Source organism: Mustela erminea, chromosome X (assembly GCF_009829155.1).
Source record: "Mustela erminea isolate mMusErm1 chromosome X, mMusErm1.Pri, whole genome shotgun sequence".
Lineage (NCBI taxonomy): Eukaryota > Metazoa > Chordata > Mammalia > Carnivora > Mustelidae > Mustela > Mustela erminea.
Window position 1 is genome coordinate 17,522,358 of NC_045635.1, and position 16,844 is coordinate 17,539,201.

The 16,844-nt window shown below is 49.4% G+C and overlaps 1 protein-coding gene across 1 annotated transcript in view; it reads left to right on the forward strand.

The window, feature by feature from the left end:
- Positions 1–466: 466 nt before the first annotated feature.
- The window catches only part of SMS (spermine synthase), a 48,514-nt gene continuing 32,136 nt past the window's right edge, over positions 467–16,844 (forward strand). Inside the window, exon 1 of the mRNA XM_032330009.1 lies at positions 467–863. Coding sequence (XP_032185900.1) covers positions 482–863 — 382 coding nt within the window. The 5' untranslated portion in view covers positions 467–481. The remainder of the gene's footprint in view (positions 864–16,844) is intronic.

A 16,844-nucleotide genomic window follows, 5' to 3' on the forward strand; every position in this document is an offset into this window, starting at 1 on the left:
TGTTCTCTCCTTTGCCACATCGTGTTGAATACAGCCATAAGCCCAAAGTCAAAGAGAAGCCCACAGGGGAAAGGTTCACCACCTCGAACAGGGGCATCAGTAATGGGGGAGCAACTCTGGAATCTGTAATATCCCAAATCAGCATTAACAGCCTTATTCTCTGACTTGCTTCTCCACCATTCCCATTTTTCATGCAAACGTAGGTAAGTAAAACCAAGAGGTTTTCATTTGATCCCCAAATACAAGCCGACCCTTGCTAATAATAATAGAAATAATTCTAATGGGTTTAACTGTAGCATTTCAAGAGTTAAGGAAAAGGCGGCAGTACTTTTAGCCTACGGGGTGGATCCTAGCATTTGATTTTCTTGACTTAGCCAGGAAATAAGAGGGGCCCCGGCTTGGGGGATGGTCTGGGGATGTGTAAGGGGTGGGCCCCCCCGGAAGTCGTGCTGCACTGTTCAAACCTAAGGTGACCTAACGGATGGCGGGAGCGCCCGCCCGATCATCGGCGCGGGAGCAGCCATTGGTGACGCACGCCGGGGAGCACGGCGCCCACGTTTCCACCATTGCATTAGCGAGGCCCCACACCCTGCGCTCTAAGTTCGGGGCTGCGGGCTTCCTCGCTTCCTCCCTCCCGGAGGCGGGCCCGACCCCGCCCCCGCGCCCCGGATCGCTCCCGGCGGTCCCTCCCACCTCCTACCCTCGGCCTCCCTGGCGCGGCTCACTCCCCGCCGGCCGCAGCCCGACACGCCGTGCGGCCCCCCAGTCTCCCGCGGCCGCCTCCCCCAGGCATGGCACAGGGCCTCGCCTCACTATGGCAGCAGCACGGCACAGCACGCTCGACTTCAAGCTCGGCGCCAAAGGTGAGGGCGCGCGGCGGCCACCTGCCCGGCCGCCGGCGCCGCCCGCCGGGCTGGGGCCAGCGGGGACCGGGCGGGGCGCGCGCCGCGGGCCGAACAATGCGGACGGCCCGCGCGGCCCCGGAGGCTCTCCGGCTGCGGCGCCGAGCGCGCTGCGGGGCCGCGTGCACCGGCGGCCGGGGCGGGGGCCGCGCTCCAGCTCCCGCCGAGGTCGGTCCCCAGGGCAGCGCGGGGCCTGGAGGGCCCGCTTCCCCCCACAGCCCTGCTCCCGCGGCGCCGCCCTGCGAGGCCCGGGTCGCCCACCCGCGCGTCCCGTGCGGGCGTGGCCGCCCCTGCAAGGGTCCCCTTGGCGCCGCGCGGCCCGGGAGGAACACCCCCGCGTCTGCGGGCCCCCACTTAGGGCGGAGGTGCAGGGGCGGGGGGCGTGCGCCGCGCGGGGCCGCCCGCGTGACCTTTTCCTGTACTCGGAGGCGGGTAAATTCCCTCCACCCTGGGGCGGGGGCTCCCCTCGTGGGAGCCAGGGCTCGGGCAGGACCGCGCGGCGCTCGCAGAATTCTTAGCCGACTGCGTAGGAGACGGGTCCCGCGGAAAGGGACGGGGGACGGGAAGGGAAACGAAGATTATGGAAGGGGGGGTGAGGTCTGGGCGCGGGAACTATAAGTCTCCGAGTCTTGGAGGCTCCGAACACAGCCGGTCAGAACAGAGGGCTGTTAAGTGGGAACTGTGTGCAGCAATTACGAAGGGGAAGGGTATTTTTGCATGCTTTTCTCTGGGTTTTAACGTGGCGGGGGGAGGGGTAGGACTGCCAGCCTTTTTTTCCGCTGGCTTTTAAACCTGTAAGGACTGCAGACTTGAATCGGCGCTTCCCGTGCATCCCATGAAGCATCTCATCCATATCTGGCCTTTTCACCGTTTTCCTCGAATTGGATGGAGCAACCTTTCCTGTTCCCACCTAAAACCGTGGCCTTTTCACTTTCTCTCTTTCTTTTCTCCTTTCTTGAAGTTCTGAAAACTCATTTTGCATTTTCTCCCCCAAGCTTAAAGGCTCTCCGAAGGCAGATTTAATTTAAGCAAACAAACAAAAAAGTTGGGGGATTTGAAGCAAGACCTAGGTTTGCATCTTGTTTTTCTTGATTGGCTCTGCATGGGACTTTGGCCTTACCTCTCAAGCTTTCAGAGTACTATCCTCCCCATGGTTTAAAAAAAAAAAAAAAAGGACAGTGCACACTTAATAGGGCTTGATTTTTAAGGGAGTTGCCCTAAAATACGACAAGGTTCTTAAGTAATGGCAGTGTATTCGGTGGTTGGGAAGTGACTTTGAGAAAACAAAGCATTTTTTAGTTCCCACACTTCTTAGTTGAGGATGGAGAGTATTGGGAGATGGAGTATTTGGTGATGGGAGAGTCAAGAGATAAAATGGTGATTGGAGTGAGCAGCTAGTGTTGGGTGTGAGATGGCTCAGGTTTTGTTGAGTAATGAACCCTGCCAACTTTAGGGATTAGTGGTTAGTGAAGGTTCTTGCATACTGAACTTAAAGGTGAGGAGGATGAGGCTTGAAGTGGTTCTGGGTCGCCCAGCAGCGTTTAGGAAGTGTCCTCGGTGGAAGCATGTGTGAACATTGACCTGTCCTTATTGAACATGGGTTTTCTAGGCTCTGAGGAGGGTAATCTCAGGATGAGGCTGGAAGCTTCTGGCACTTCTTTCAGTCTGTGCTGGTGCCTGAAGCCTTAAACAGCTTTCTGCTTAATTCAAGTGTGGTATGTTGAAATGACGACTCACAATGGGCTTCTATGTTCCATTGTAAAAGTGTGGGGGAATCTTTACTTTATGAAGAAAAAGTGAGAGAACTTTATTTTTTTTAAATTTTAAAGAAAGATTTGTTTATTTGAGAAAGCGCACACAAGCGCCCAGGGAGAGCAGAAGCGGGATTCCTGCCGAGCAAGGAGCCCAGCGCTGGGCTCTATGTCCCAGGACCTCAGGATCATGATCTGAGCTGAAGGCAGCCACTTAACAGACTGAGCCACCCAGGTGCCCCTAATTTTATTAATTAAATAATCTCTGTGCTCAGCGCAGGGCTTGAACTCACGATGTGCAGATCAAGGGTCACATGGCTCCCCAGACTGAGCCTGCCAGGTGCCCCAAGCAAGAGAACTTGGAGCTAACAGTGGCTAGAGAGGGAGAGGACCATAGATGCACAGTTTCGAGGGGAGCAGGAGAAACTGGCAGGTTCTAAGCTGGCAAGGTGTAGCCATCTAAATAATTTAATTGGGCAAGGAGAAAATAAAACATTTCCAGCCAATTATCCTTAAATTTCAGCCTGTTAATTTTTTAAAAACATTTTTAATTATTTTATTTATTTATTTGAGAGAGTGAGCAAGAGATGGCGAGCAGAGGGGAGGGGGTAGAGGGAGAAGCAGACTCCTCGCTGAGCAGGGGCAGGGGGCTCACTGTTCGTCTGGATCCCAGAACACCCCTCCCCCGACCTCATCATGACCTAAGCTCCAGGTAGACACTTAACTGATCGAGCTACCCAGGTGCTCCTTTCAGCCTGTTCATCTTAAAGATGAAAAAATTTTGACGGCCGAGCTGAAGAACATTCTAAGAAACAGTACGCAGGAGGGGGATGAGTGGGATGTGTGTATACATTCATCTTTGTTCTTGAGTCCCTACGAAAGTGTTTTGGGAGTAAAGAACTCTGATTCTTTTTATGTATAATTTTTTAAAAGATCATTTATTTATTTATTTATTTCACAGACAGAGATCACAAGTAGGCAGAGGGGCAGGCAGAGAGAGAGAGAGAGAGAGAGGGAAGCAGGCTCCCGGCTGAGCAGAGAGCCCGATGCGGGGGCTCAATCCCAGGACCCTGGGATCATGACTTGAGTCGAAAGCAGAGGCTTTAACCCACTGAGCCACCCAGGCGCCCTTACGTATAATTTTTTAAAAAAGAATTTATTTATTAGCGAGAGAGCATGAGCAGGGCAGGAGTAGAAGCAGAGGGAGAGAGAGAAGCAAGCTGCCCGCTGAGCAGGGAGCCCGAGGTGTGGGACTCCATCCCAGGACCCCGAGATCACGACCTGAGCTGAAGGTAGATGCTTAACCATTGATTCACCCAGGTGCCCTGAGAACTCTGATTCAGTGTTTCCCCACAACTTTGTTTGGGGGAGACATATCATCCTTGCTGTTGATAGCTGTCTACACTTGGAAAATAAGGGAATCTGGCTAGACTGGGATCTTGTAAGTTCTAATTTACAGTTAGGGGCACTTGGTGAGAAATCTACCACCTGTGTGTGAGGTCTCCAAAAACATTTATTTTAATTGATAATAATGAGTCAAAAGGCATTAGTGTTGGCATGTTAAGTACTGGATGTGACTCAAGGGTGAGTCAAATGCCTGTGGAGCCTGGATTCATGTTCTTTTTCCCATTTGTCAGTAATCCTTCCTAATGCTCCTGTTCCATGATGTGATTTTAATGGAATTAAACTCGAACCACTTAGTTATGTTATTATGTTGCGATTCCATATAACTTAGTTACCAGTGCAAGCCCGCTAGTACTCAGCCTCCACTGGGCATGGGTTGATCCTGGTGGTGCCTGTTTGGTGTTGGGGCTGATGACCTAATTCAGGAAATTTTAATTTTTGCTAAAAAACAAAACCTCATCCTTGGTCATCTTGTAAGTCAAGAATTGGATTCTGAGGACTCTTGAACCCGGAAAACAGTTTGTGATTTCTCAGCCGAGGCTAACAAGAACACACATGTTCCATGTTTGGATGGTTTGAGTTTCTCTGGGTTGGTGCAGGACACATAACTTGTTCCTGGTCATATAAGCTGGCAGCAAGTGGGCTAGGTTGTCCAATGGGGAGTGTGGACTCACGCTCTGCTGGCCCTGTTAGAGCAAACAGTCTCTGGCCAGTCAGTCCTCAAAAGGTCTAGCAATCCTCCTCTCCTTGTCTTACTTCTAAGAACCCTGGGCTGGGAGTATCTTCGAAGGCCGACCTCCAGTGTCTGCATCCTGGACACAGTTCTGGTCCATCATAGATACTTCATAAGTGCTGGTTAAAATGGACCTGATATTATGGTCAAGATGGAAAGCGAGTTCCGGTCCCCTAGGGGAAAACGGGGCACACACATTTACTGGTCTTGAATGAGGAAACCTGCCTGATCCTGTTACTTTCAGGTTGTAGACCGCCGATCTATAGTTGATGTAGGGAAACAGTGACTTGTGTTACTCCAATTCAGAAAGTAGTTTTATAACAAAGATCTTGTTCAATAAATTAACAGAAGGCTGCTTGGGAATTGGACTTAACCAGAAAGATTTAGGATAGGGGTTTTACTTTGTGCTTTTGACCCTTATCAAGGAAGACTGCGGAGCCTCAGAGTAAGAATTTTGCTTTTTTTTGGAGTGGAGTTGGGAGAGAAGAGCGAGAGAGAATTTTAAGCAGGCTCCATGCCCCACGCATGAGTGGGAAGGGGGGCTCCATCTCACAACTCCTAGAACATGAGGAGCCCAAATCACGTTGATGCTTAACAGACTGAGTCACCCAGGTGCCCGTCAGAGTAAGAATTTTAAATGCATAAAGTAACGCAGTTACTTTAAAATACAATTTGCAAGATAAAAGAAAATCCCAAATATGTAACAGGGTAACATGTGCTTCTTCAGTAGCACATGAAATAACATGATCTAGCATCAGGCCTAATAACTTACATAGCTTTGAAGTAGAACTGAGAAAATCATATTTCAGCAATCGTGTAAGAAAAAGCTGTGATTTTATTGGTGACGATAGCCATCATAGTCTACGTGTGCTTTTACAAGCATAACTGAAGAAAATGTTAAGTTTCAGTTCGTGAAGATAAGTTATGTGTATTTTTTTTTCCCATCTGAGTTCACAGCCCCCCCCATTGTATCCGCTGGCCCCTGGGGAATCCATGGACCCCTGGTTCAGACCCCCTACTTGGAGAGGAAAGGGAGAGTGCGGATTCTGTGTATTGTTTCTTTCAGGCAGGGTAGGTTTCCACTCTAGGCCAGAGCTGTAAGCTAATGTCCCTGGTTCCTCTTCAAGACAGACATCTCTTTGAAAACATAAAAGCCGGTATTTATTAGTTGCCTCCTGGGCTAGGCATTGCCCTAAGCGCATTACACGTTATTTTACGTAATCCTCACAACAACCCTGTGGTAGGTCCTGTTATCCCCATTTTAAAGATGAATAAATAGGCCCATTGAAGCTTTTCACCTTATAAATGGGGTAGCTGGGATTCAAAGCTTTGTCTGTTTGATTCCAAGGCCTTTGTTAATTCCACGACTGCCGAAGCCTCTTAGTTTAAGGCCCTCATTCTCAACCACCCTGTCTCCCTCCCTCTTCCTGGGGACATTTGGCAGTATCTGGTGACATTTTTGGTTATCGTAAGTGGGGAGATGCTACTACCATTTTGTAGGTCAGGGGTGCTTGCTCAGCCCCTCCATTGCTTAGGACAGGCCCCCCACAGTGCTGACAGCCGAAGATGTCGGTAGTGCTGATGCAGAGAACCCCCGGTGTAAGTTCTAGCAAAGCCGATGCTGCCATGTAGATGACAGATCATCAGAATTTCCCTGGTTATTTTTGGAAGTCTCCGTTATGCGTAAATCAGGAGTCCTATTACAGGGACGGTGGGCCTTACCTTCCTCCAAGGTTTGCCCTGGGCTCGGCTAGGAGTAGAGGGCTTGGCCAGCGCACTTCTGCGCTGCTGAGCCTGTGGCCTCTGGCGACCCTCCCTCCCCGATTTCCTGAGCCTTCCTCGCATCCTCAGAGCTCCCAGTCTTTCTGTGTTGTTCGTTGAGCTGCTTTCTGGTAGAAGCATATAGTCTTTGTGTGATTCCTAGCTATAAGCACAAAACCTGAAAAATCCAGTTTTGATTGCTTCGTGTGTTTGGTTTAAGAGGAGAGAAAGCTTTACCCTTTGTCTCGGCATTATCCTCCCTTGTCCCAACACTTTATCTACCGTTGGGATAACAACACCCCGCCCCCACATACCCGCTTTAACAGTGTAGCCTTAAGGGGGGGCAGATGCTTGGGAAGGGGTAAATGCTTGCTTGGGTCCTTTTCTAGATTGACTGAATCACGATCTGGGCTGGGGGAGTTTCTGGAATTTGCATTTTTAACCAGCTTCCTCCCAGTGATTCTGATGCTAATTAAGTATGAGAATCAGTATAATAGGATCCTCATTAAAAACCCAAAACCCTCGTTTCTTGTGAACACGGGACATCCTCCTACCTCCAGCCCCAGGCAGCCAGTCCTTAAGGCCTGCAAGACTGCGTCTGCTATGCTCTCACATTCCGTGTTCACCTTTTTTCCTGGCTCCACTTCTTGGCCACAGCCTCCCAGTGTGTCTCCATTTTGGGGAAGGGCCTGATCACCACAAACTCAACGGATTCCTGTCCCTTTTCCCATTAAAAAGCCTCTCCTGTGTGTTCTCATCACCACGTGGCTAAAGTCGAAACTCATTGTCAGCCCTTCCTGGGGTCCTTTCTGTCCAGCGGTCCCTCCCCCTGCGCAGGTTGGAGGCTCACACTCCCTGTGCTTGCTTCCAAAGAGCTGGGAGGCGCCCAGACTCAGAATTCAACAGCTCCGGGGCAGGCATTTTTCGTCCTTTAGGTATTCTCTCGAACTTGAATGCTATTGGCAAATGTTTTTTTATGGACTGTTTGGGGTTAGGGTGGAATTTTGTGGTGGTTTCTAACGCTCTTGGCCCCCAACTCTGCAAACGATTCTTAATTGCACTAATCAAGCTGTATTTGACTCCAGACTGAGTAATTGCACATTTCTGGGAATTAGTTTTGTGAGCTTGCTATTAAAAAATTGTAGAAACCATAATGAATCTTTCTGGAGTGTAGTTCCAAAGTTACACCCATTTCTTTAAATGTGTGGAGGTGGCGTATGGTAAAGTGAGTTTGTGCTTGATCTCTCAAGAAGCCTCATCTAGTTACTTGGTCATTCTGACGTTATTTTAAGTGCTGTGGAAGGGGTAACAGCTGTTTAAGAAATTGACTCCATCATCCAGGCATTAGGAACGATCTCTACCCCAGCTAATGAGAGAAGTGCATTTTCAAGTAACCCGAAGCCCCGCATGTGACATTTTTTCAGGATTGCATTTTCCAACTGCCTAGCCAGCTAGTAGACACTTTGCTGAGTGTGTGTTGGGGTGGGGGTGGCGGGGGGAGGTGCTTTTAAGTTGGCGAAGATTAAAAAGACAAGCTAGAAAATGCATGTATCGTGTGCGGCAACAGTTCAGTATTTGGAACAGACAGCAAACCCCGTCGTCTTAGGGATAGAAACCCTGGTACACCCTTTAAAAACAAAATCTTATGATTAGGTAACCTAGGAAAGAAAAACATACAAGTGGCAACAGAGGTAGACATAAAGGTGTCCAACCTAACAAGGAGAGAAGCAAAATAAAAATAGAATAGTCTTAACTTCCCGGATTGGAAACTGAAAAAAATACTAGAAGTGGACACATAATGGAAGGTTTTGCAGTGGAGAGTTACCAGTTTCGAAATCTTGTTTGCATCTTAATTGTGTCACCAATCGGGCTGCATCTGAATGGCCGCTGGGGCCTTTGTTACCCTGTTGGGAGAGACAACTGAGGTAAGGTTCCCGGGGGGCCTCCTTGGGGCTCCCAGCCTGGGAAAGTTAGAGCTCTTGGTTTCAGGCTTGGTATCCGGCTAGGATTTGGAATGCGGGGCTTTGTAATTTGAAGTACTAATCCCTGGCAGGTGAGGATCGTTAGAAAGTTCCCGGGCTGTATGGTTGGGCATCTGTTGAAAAGCGTGTTCAGGAAAGCTGTTCGTGAGTTGGGTTTCTGGAGCGCCGCACGGGGCAGGCGCTTTCCCCAGTGCCTGAAACCCAGGCCTGCTGCCGGGTGCTGCCGCGCAGGCCACCATCTCCTGGGCGTTCACTTCCAGGCCCAGTTCTGCTGAGGAGTCTGGAGACCTCCTCGGTTGCATCTTTAAAGCAAATGTGTAAACCACTGCACGGTTGCTCTTTGAAACCCTTACAGCTGGGCACTTATCCAGACCCCAGGAAAAGCAACTCTGGGGCCCTAAGTTGTGGTGGGCCTGGATTTCATTAAATGGCTACTGTCATCTGTGTCCTGGAAGGAGCCACTGAGCTAGTGGCTGTACTTGGGGTCCGATGGGTTTATGTGCTAAGCAGCAAACCCGGAAGGAGCTGCTGAGAACCGGTAGCATCTTCTAGATGACCCTCTGGGTAGTTTCACATGTGCCTTAATTTCTCCCTCTGCGTGAAGGCTCTAATGATACGAAATCCCACACACTGTGTTGCTGGGTGGGATGTCCAATAAATGTTTGGAAGAGCGTCAAATGATACATAAAACACTGAACACTAATTGCGAGACTTAGGGCTAAGTACTTTGAGATTGTGCCAGTGGATAAAGATGCTCGGCTATAAAGAGGGGGAATTTAACTTCCTGAAAGATGACGAAAGTTCTGCTGGCAGAAGAAGAGGTGGAAAATAAAGCATTGTCAGGCAGTTTGAAGGTTGGTCTTACTTTATTTAAAGGCGCTTTTTAAGTCGAAGAGTTTTTTTTAAAGATTTTATTTATTTATTCGGCAGAGGGGGAGGGAGAAGCAGGCTCTCCACTGAGCAGGGCCCCAGGTGGGAATTGATCCCAGGACCCTGGGATCTCGGCCTGAGTCAAGGCAGCTTAATGAACTGAGCCACCCGGGCGCCCTGTTGCTGAAATCTTATTTGTTAAGGATTGCAAAAGGAGTTTTCTGTGTATATATTCAAGAGGGATACTGGTCTGTAGGTTTCTCTTTGAGGACTCTTGTCTTTTTCTGGTTTTGGTATTAGGACTATGGTTTCATAAAATGAATATAGCATTCCTTTTCTGTTTTCTGCAAGAGATTTTGTATAGAATTGGTATTATTTTTCTTTAAATATTTGGTAGAACTCCCCAGTGAAACCCTTCTTGTGTGCAAGGTTTCTATTTTGGGAGTTTTAAAATTAGAGATTAAATTTCTATGATAGTTACAGGGCTATTTAGATTACTTCATATTGGTGAGTTGTGATAGTTTGTGTTTTTTGAGGAATTGGCCCATTTCTTTTTAAGTTGCTAAATTTATGTGTACAATTGTTTGTAAGATTTGTTTATTATCCTTTTTCTATCTACAGCGGGTCCTGGTTATATAAGTTATTAGCTATTATTCCCCCCAACCGCCCCCTCCCCGCATTTAATAAATTGCTAACTTGAATGGAGAAAGTATTCCTCAGATTATTCTAGTCCCAAACGCTAAGACTGTCACTTCTGGAAATTCAGGTTATAGAATTACAGCATAGTGTCCCTATACCTGTTGGTTAGGAATTTAGGGGTCAGCAAACTTGGGCACCTGGGGCACATCGAATTCTTCTGGCTCTGCCAGAGCCCTGATTAGACCTGCCAAATCCTAAAATCTTTACCGTGTGGCCCTTTAAGGAACGCGTTTGTCCACCCATGCCTTCAGACCATCTAAGTGCAGTGGCTTACTTTAAAGCCATCTGGAAAAATACTCAAGTACAGATTCCCAGGCCCCCACATGGCCTTTTTCTCATCTGGAATCCATCATAGCATACGCTCCTTCCTCTGTATGGGGAGTTTTGACTGGTGTCCTTTGACTTTGATCTCTGTGGCACTTAACTTCTCCAGTACTTCCCGGGCGCGGAGTCATCTCCTTGGAGAGGTGCATTCTGAAGGGCGCAGTCCTGAATGTTGACGTACGGAGTCTGCCTTGGCCAAAGCCTGGAGAAGCGAAGGTGCCGGGGCTCACCTCAGGGATGGCTCTGACAAAAATGTGCTTTTTGATGCCACAAAGTCCAAAACTGCTCTATCTCTGGAAATACTGTTTCGTGGTTGATTCGCAACCTGGCATGGAAGGTTGGGCACAGGCCCTAGGACTGTTTGCAGAAACACAAATGGTTAATAGATCTGACCCCGTGAGGCGTTCTGCCCACCTCAGGTCAGTGGGAAGAGAGCAGGGTGTTGATGATCCTGGTTAAGGGCTCCTGCATAATCAAGGTGGTGATCCCACAGTTTCTACTTTGGGTCTTTTTTTCTGGGTTTTCTTCTGCATGGAGCTGAAGGAAACCATTGCTGCCTGACCTTGGGCCGGCCGGTGACCTGTTCTCATCCGGCTGTTTTGTGGGATGAAGGGGAGGTGGCCGTTGGCAGCTGGGATGCTTTTCACTCCTCACAGCGGACTGGGCATGGCTGTGGTGAACTAAAGCTGTACGCGCTGGCTATTTTTCCTGGTCCGGGCGCCTCCGGTCATCTTCTCCTGTCCTCTGACCTCAGGCCCTACCAGTCCCCTCTGACCACCTTGCTCATCCCTTTTTTGCTGCTGCGGGGTCTGATTTCACCTCATTTCTTGGGCTTCCTCCTACTGGATTGAGTTCAGCACCCAGAGAGGGCTTTCTGTGGTGCTGGCCTCTTCAGTGCCCTCTGCCTTGGTGGTTTTCTGCTCTCGTCCACAGCTCCAGCTCGAGTTTACTATTTCCTCTTCTGGAACCACGGATCTTGAACCCGTAGAGTCCAGGCACACCTTATGTTGCTCAGATGACGCCTTCTGGGAGAGCTCAGGTGGCCAGATGGCCTGCATCTCATGGCTGCGATTCGCTTTGCTCCCCAGGTGAAAGCCAGGCTTTTTGCATTATCTCCCTTTTCTGTGCCTTTCTTTATAACTCTTGGTTGGCCTCCCCCGAGGACTGGGTCGCCATGCGAGGACTGGATAGTTCGAGCTACGTGAGCACTTCATGGACGTGCCTCGCTCCCGGAGCTGACTGAGGCTTGGGGGTTGTGGCTGCTTGGAAGACTGCTGGTCTTGGAGGGCGGTGGGTTTACCGGGAACAAGAGGGTACACTACTGCATTACTATTTGGGTTCCAGACTGAAGAGGGGTTAGGATTGTGTCTCATAAATTTTATTCTTATGAGCCCTTGTTTAATGTCGTAAGGAGATTGGCTCTAGGAGAGACTGAGGAGGTTATATCAGACTGGGGCTCTTGGCCCTTTCCAGCAGGTGTTGGGGTAACGGGAAATGGCTTTCTAACTGTTCTCTTGCAGTGGGAAAGGGAAGGCAGGGCCGTGAAATAATTAGCTGCCCGTTTACAGTATGCCTAGGGTACTATAATGTGAGTTTTAAGAAGGAGTGCCATGTGGTTTTCTTTAATGCACACTTGCATGTATTTTGTATTGTGTTGTATGGCTGTCAATCCAATGTCAGTAGGTCTTTTTCTTTCTTTCCGTATCTAATTTTTCCTGGTTTGGTTGCTCTCTGTGAACACCAGCAACTGCCGTGGGGATGCCCGCGTGCCTCAGTTGGTTAAGCGTCCGACTCTTGATTTCAGCTTGGGTCAGATTTCTCAGGGTTGTGAGATCGAGCCCTGTTTCTGGCTCTGCACTCAGCTGGAGTCTGCTTGGAATTCTGGCTGCCTCTGTCTCTGCCGTCTCCTCGCTGTCACACACACCTGCACTCGCTCGCTCTTCTCTCAAAAGAAAAAAGAGAAACTGCTCTGAAAACAAGCCCTCCAAATTCTTTTGTCCCTTTCTATGTTTTGGGGCCCCACCTCACTGCTTTGGTTTTTAAATTTAGAAGAATATTTTGGTGAACTGTGTAAGGGACATAAAGCATTCGATTTAGGCCTACAACATAATGATTGGATATTTGTACGTCTTGTGAAATGATCACCACGAGAAGTCGAGTTCACATCCATCACCACACATAGTTAAATAATTTTTTTCCTTGTGATGAGAACTTTTAAGATCCACTCTCAGGGCAACTTTCACATACATGCTACACAGTTATAAACGGTAGTGGCCACACTGTGCATTGCCACCGTGATCACAGTGAGGCGCTGGGACTGGCTGCAGGTGTGCGTTCGTGGCGTGGAAGCCACGGCCAGTGCCCGGGACAGCGCCTGCACCCAGCAGCTGCTCAGACACTTGTTACTCCATGGCAGGTGTATGGGGGGGTGGGTGGGTGGGGACAGAGGAAACCTCCCCTCCCAGCCCCTTTAATCTGGTGCCTAGGGCATGGCTTATGTTTGGTTGAAGGGGAACAACCTAGTTCTGGAATTTTCCATCGCCTTGATTCGCTCACAGTAACTGAGAATCTAAAAGTGCTGCCTTTATGTTTAGATATTTGAGGACAGATTTCTTGAGAGGACTCCAGTGACACATTGTTCCTCCAATTTAAAGTATACAGCTAAATAACTTTCAGTACGTTCAAAGTTGGGCTATCATCACCACGATTTAATTAATTCACTTATTTATTTTTAAAGATTTTATTTATTTGACAGAGAGAGATCACAAGTAGGCAGAGAGGCCGGCAGAGTTGGGGGGGGCAAGCTCCCTGCTGAGCAGAGAGCCCGATGTGGGGCTCAATCCTAGGACCTTGAGATCATGACCTGAGCCGAAGGCAGAGGCTTTAACCCACTGAGACCCCCAGGCGCCCCTCATCACCATGATTTTAGAACATTTTCATCACCCCGGCAAGAAACGTATACCCTTTAGCCACCAGCCCCATTCCTTCTAGCTTCCTGTTCCTCCCAGTTCCTGGCATACACTAATTTGCTTTCTACGTCTAGGGGTTTGCCTTTTCTGCCTGTGTCCTATAAATGGAATGCTACGATGCATGACCCGTTGTGACTGGTTTCTTTCACTCAGTGTCTTGCCCTGCGTGTCGTAGCACATAGCAGTTCCGCGTTCCTTCTCTGGCTGAGTAAGTCGTCCATGGTGTGGCTAGACCGTAGTTTGTTTACCCGTTTACAGCTTCATGGACAATTCGGATTTCTCCCTTTTGATTTCTGTGAAACCTGCTGCTCTGAACATCGTCTTGGGTGTTGATTGATGAGATTAATCGTCTTGCAGCTGTTGTGAAAAGAACTGGACGTGGGAATTGAAGCCGAAGCTTTGGAAGTCAGAGAGCGCAAGAAGCCATCTGCTTGACCTTCACTTTAATTTCTGGGAATTTATTGAGCTTCTGAATGTCTTGAGATGTCTCCCGAAACACAGACCCTTTGTTAAAATTAAAAAAAAAAAAAAGATTTCTTTAAACATAATTTTAAGTGTTAAGCTCTTTTTAATTGTGAAATCGGAAGGTTTTCCCTGGGTATCAGTCGATTTCGGTAATCTGGACTCGCTGCCTGTCAGCACTGACGTTTCTGATCACACCTAGCGTATCCCAGGTGAGTTCAGAAGATGTTCTCACACCGGTAGGCACTTGTGAGCCCCCACGTGGGTGAGAGGGAGTGCACGAGGGGTGCTGTGCTGTTTTGTTTTTCTGCCAGTGGTGCTGGTAACTCTGGAATAGATTTTTTTTTTTAACCTTGATATGCTTTACATTGAGGAAATTTTGTGTACAGGCCTGAGTTTCGACCCATGCATACAGTCATGTCAGCAACACGACTGTCAAGATTCGCACATCTGAGTGGATGCTTACAGCAGATACGTGAGTGGCTTCCCGCTGCATTGGAGTCCAGTTGCCCTTTCTTCCTCTTTAGGTTTCGGGGGTACCCTGAAAGCTGGTTTATGTGTGAGGGGAAACCATGCAACCCCAAACCTGGCTCCTCTTCTCCAACACCAATTCCTCGGGTGACGCTTCCCCTTGCTGTGAGCTGCTGGTGGGGAGTCCAGCTCTCAGAAAGGAGGAGGGGGCGTGGGCGTGGCCTCTGACCCCGAAGGGAGAGGGATGGGAGAGGGGGATGGGGGAGGGATGGGGGAGGGACACAGACGGGACACAGACGCCTGGTTCAGAGCATGGAGGAGAGAGAGTTAAGGGCACCAGGCTCCGGAGGTACCAGGGTCGGTGGAGAGGGGCCGAGCAAGAAGGAGGCTGGGCATTGGGCTCCACCACTTGGGCACAGGCGATGATGGGACTCATCAACCCCTTGGGGATGGACTAGCTTCAGCCATCGCGGGGGAGAACTAGGAAGCATAGTAACAGGGGGCAGGGCATTGATGGGCAGGAGTCCTGGTAATTCCAGATACGCTTGACAAGGATGGAAATTGGTCTCCTCATTTCACGAACCAGATGCTGCTAGAATGTGAGCGGCTCCGGGGTTCCAGCCCTCTGACTTTGCAGAGGCCACCAGGGCGCTCCGGCCAGGCTGATGGTCCTGCACGCGGGTGGCTGCCACACACTGGGTCCCGAGTTCTTTGCTCAAGTGTTCCAGGTTGGAAAGGACTTCATGATGCAAGGTGCAGTTCGCAGGTTTTTTCCCCAGATGCAGGGGAATTGCTTATTCCTTCAGGGCAGCCGCAGCTGGAATTCACCTTGTTCAGGAGGTCACAGAATCTTAGCCATTACTTGAAACGGAAGAAAGAAGTGAGAATGGGTCTAACTGAAGTCTGTCCCCCCCTCCTTTGCCAGGGTGCTGGGTGTCTTAGGTGTTTATTCAGCACAAATTCCTCAGCTTCCTGGGCTGGTCAGCCTCGGTGAGTGCAGCTGCTCTACTGAACTTGCACTTGGGGCTGCCCGCCTACGGAGCACCGGTTACGTGGCAGCGGCACCAGACCACGAGGGATGGAGGGAAGGAACACTGGTGCCGGGTTCCCTACAGGAACCCTGCAAAGTGGTGCCCCCATCTTGAGGGTTGAGGAAGTGTGATGCGCGTGGCGGGGGGGGGGGTCTGGCTGGGTGCCTGGGCAATGCGTTTGGAGGGACAGGGAGGCTGTGGTGGGGGATTTGTACGAGAACCTTCAAGGGGAGCATCGTGAAGGATTTTAGGTGACAAGGGTATTCGTTAACACCTAGGGGAGGGTAGAGAAGTCCGAGCTCCATTTCAGACTTGACTGGGTGGGACAGTGTGCTGAGCAGAGAGGCAGGAGGCGGGGGTTCAGCCATCTAGATGGAGCTGACGGTCCGAGCCCGAGCTCTCCAAGAGCGGCCTACAAATGGATCTCTGGGAGAAAATGAGGCAGCGAGATGAAACGTGGGCCTTCATTCCCTACCTCTCCCCCCGACCACTCCACTTTTCATCCTCTCTTCCTTTCTTATGGTAGTGGTGTGTTTAATTTGGACTAGACCTCCAAGTTGGTTCTTTTTAAGTTATTGTTGAATAAACACAGTGGGCGGTGGTCTAGAAACGGGGACCAAGGACACATTTTGCCCTGGGATGGGTGACCGTGTTGCTGAGCACTTCGGAAGGCTGAATTGTGTAAGAGCTGCACATCATTCTTGCCTGGCCAGAGTTTTCTAAGAACTTCTGCCCAACGTTTTGTTAGCCTCCTTTAGATTACCATGGGTACCTGAAAGCCCTGTGATGATCTCTCTTTAGCATTTGAATTTACTCTCAGATTTTCTGGTTTGTAGCCGCTTCTGACATTGCAGTCTGGTGTTCCCACATTTGGGCATGCTCTGACCCCAGGCTTATTTTCACTCCTGTGGAGCATCTGGTAGTTTTCAAGGGATTTTCCCACCACGCATCTGCCCAACCCCCACCCTCCGGGCAGTGGGGGTGTGGGGTCTTTTCTTTCTCTCTTTAAACAGAGTGGGGATACTACCCACATGTAGTGTGTATGACCGGGATTGCCAAAGGCACGTGAGGGACAAGACAGTCCTTCACACCACGTGTCGTCAACCCCAGTCGAGGAACCCCGATACAGTGAAGTACATTGTGTTTGGTCATATTACATGTTTCTTACTAGACAGACATGAAGGTTGAAATTGGATAACTGCAAAGCATTTTCTGGGGCATGTCCTAGGCTACTGGCTAATAAGAGGCTACCTGTTAGTAAGGAGTTCAGGCTTTTTTCAGACCCTTTTCAACATTTTTTATAACCTTTTGGTGACTCGACTAATGAGTTTGGAAATAGTGGGGATTTCTTGTTCTTTCTTGTATCTGGTGGTTTTGCTCAGTGGTTCTCAACCATGGCTGTACATTGGAATTTCCCAGGGAGCTCTGAAAAATACTGATGCCTGGTTCTCACCCACAGGTTTTTATTTAATTGGTCTGGGATGT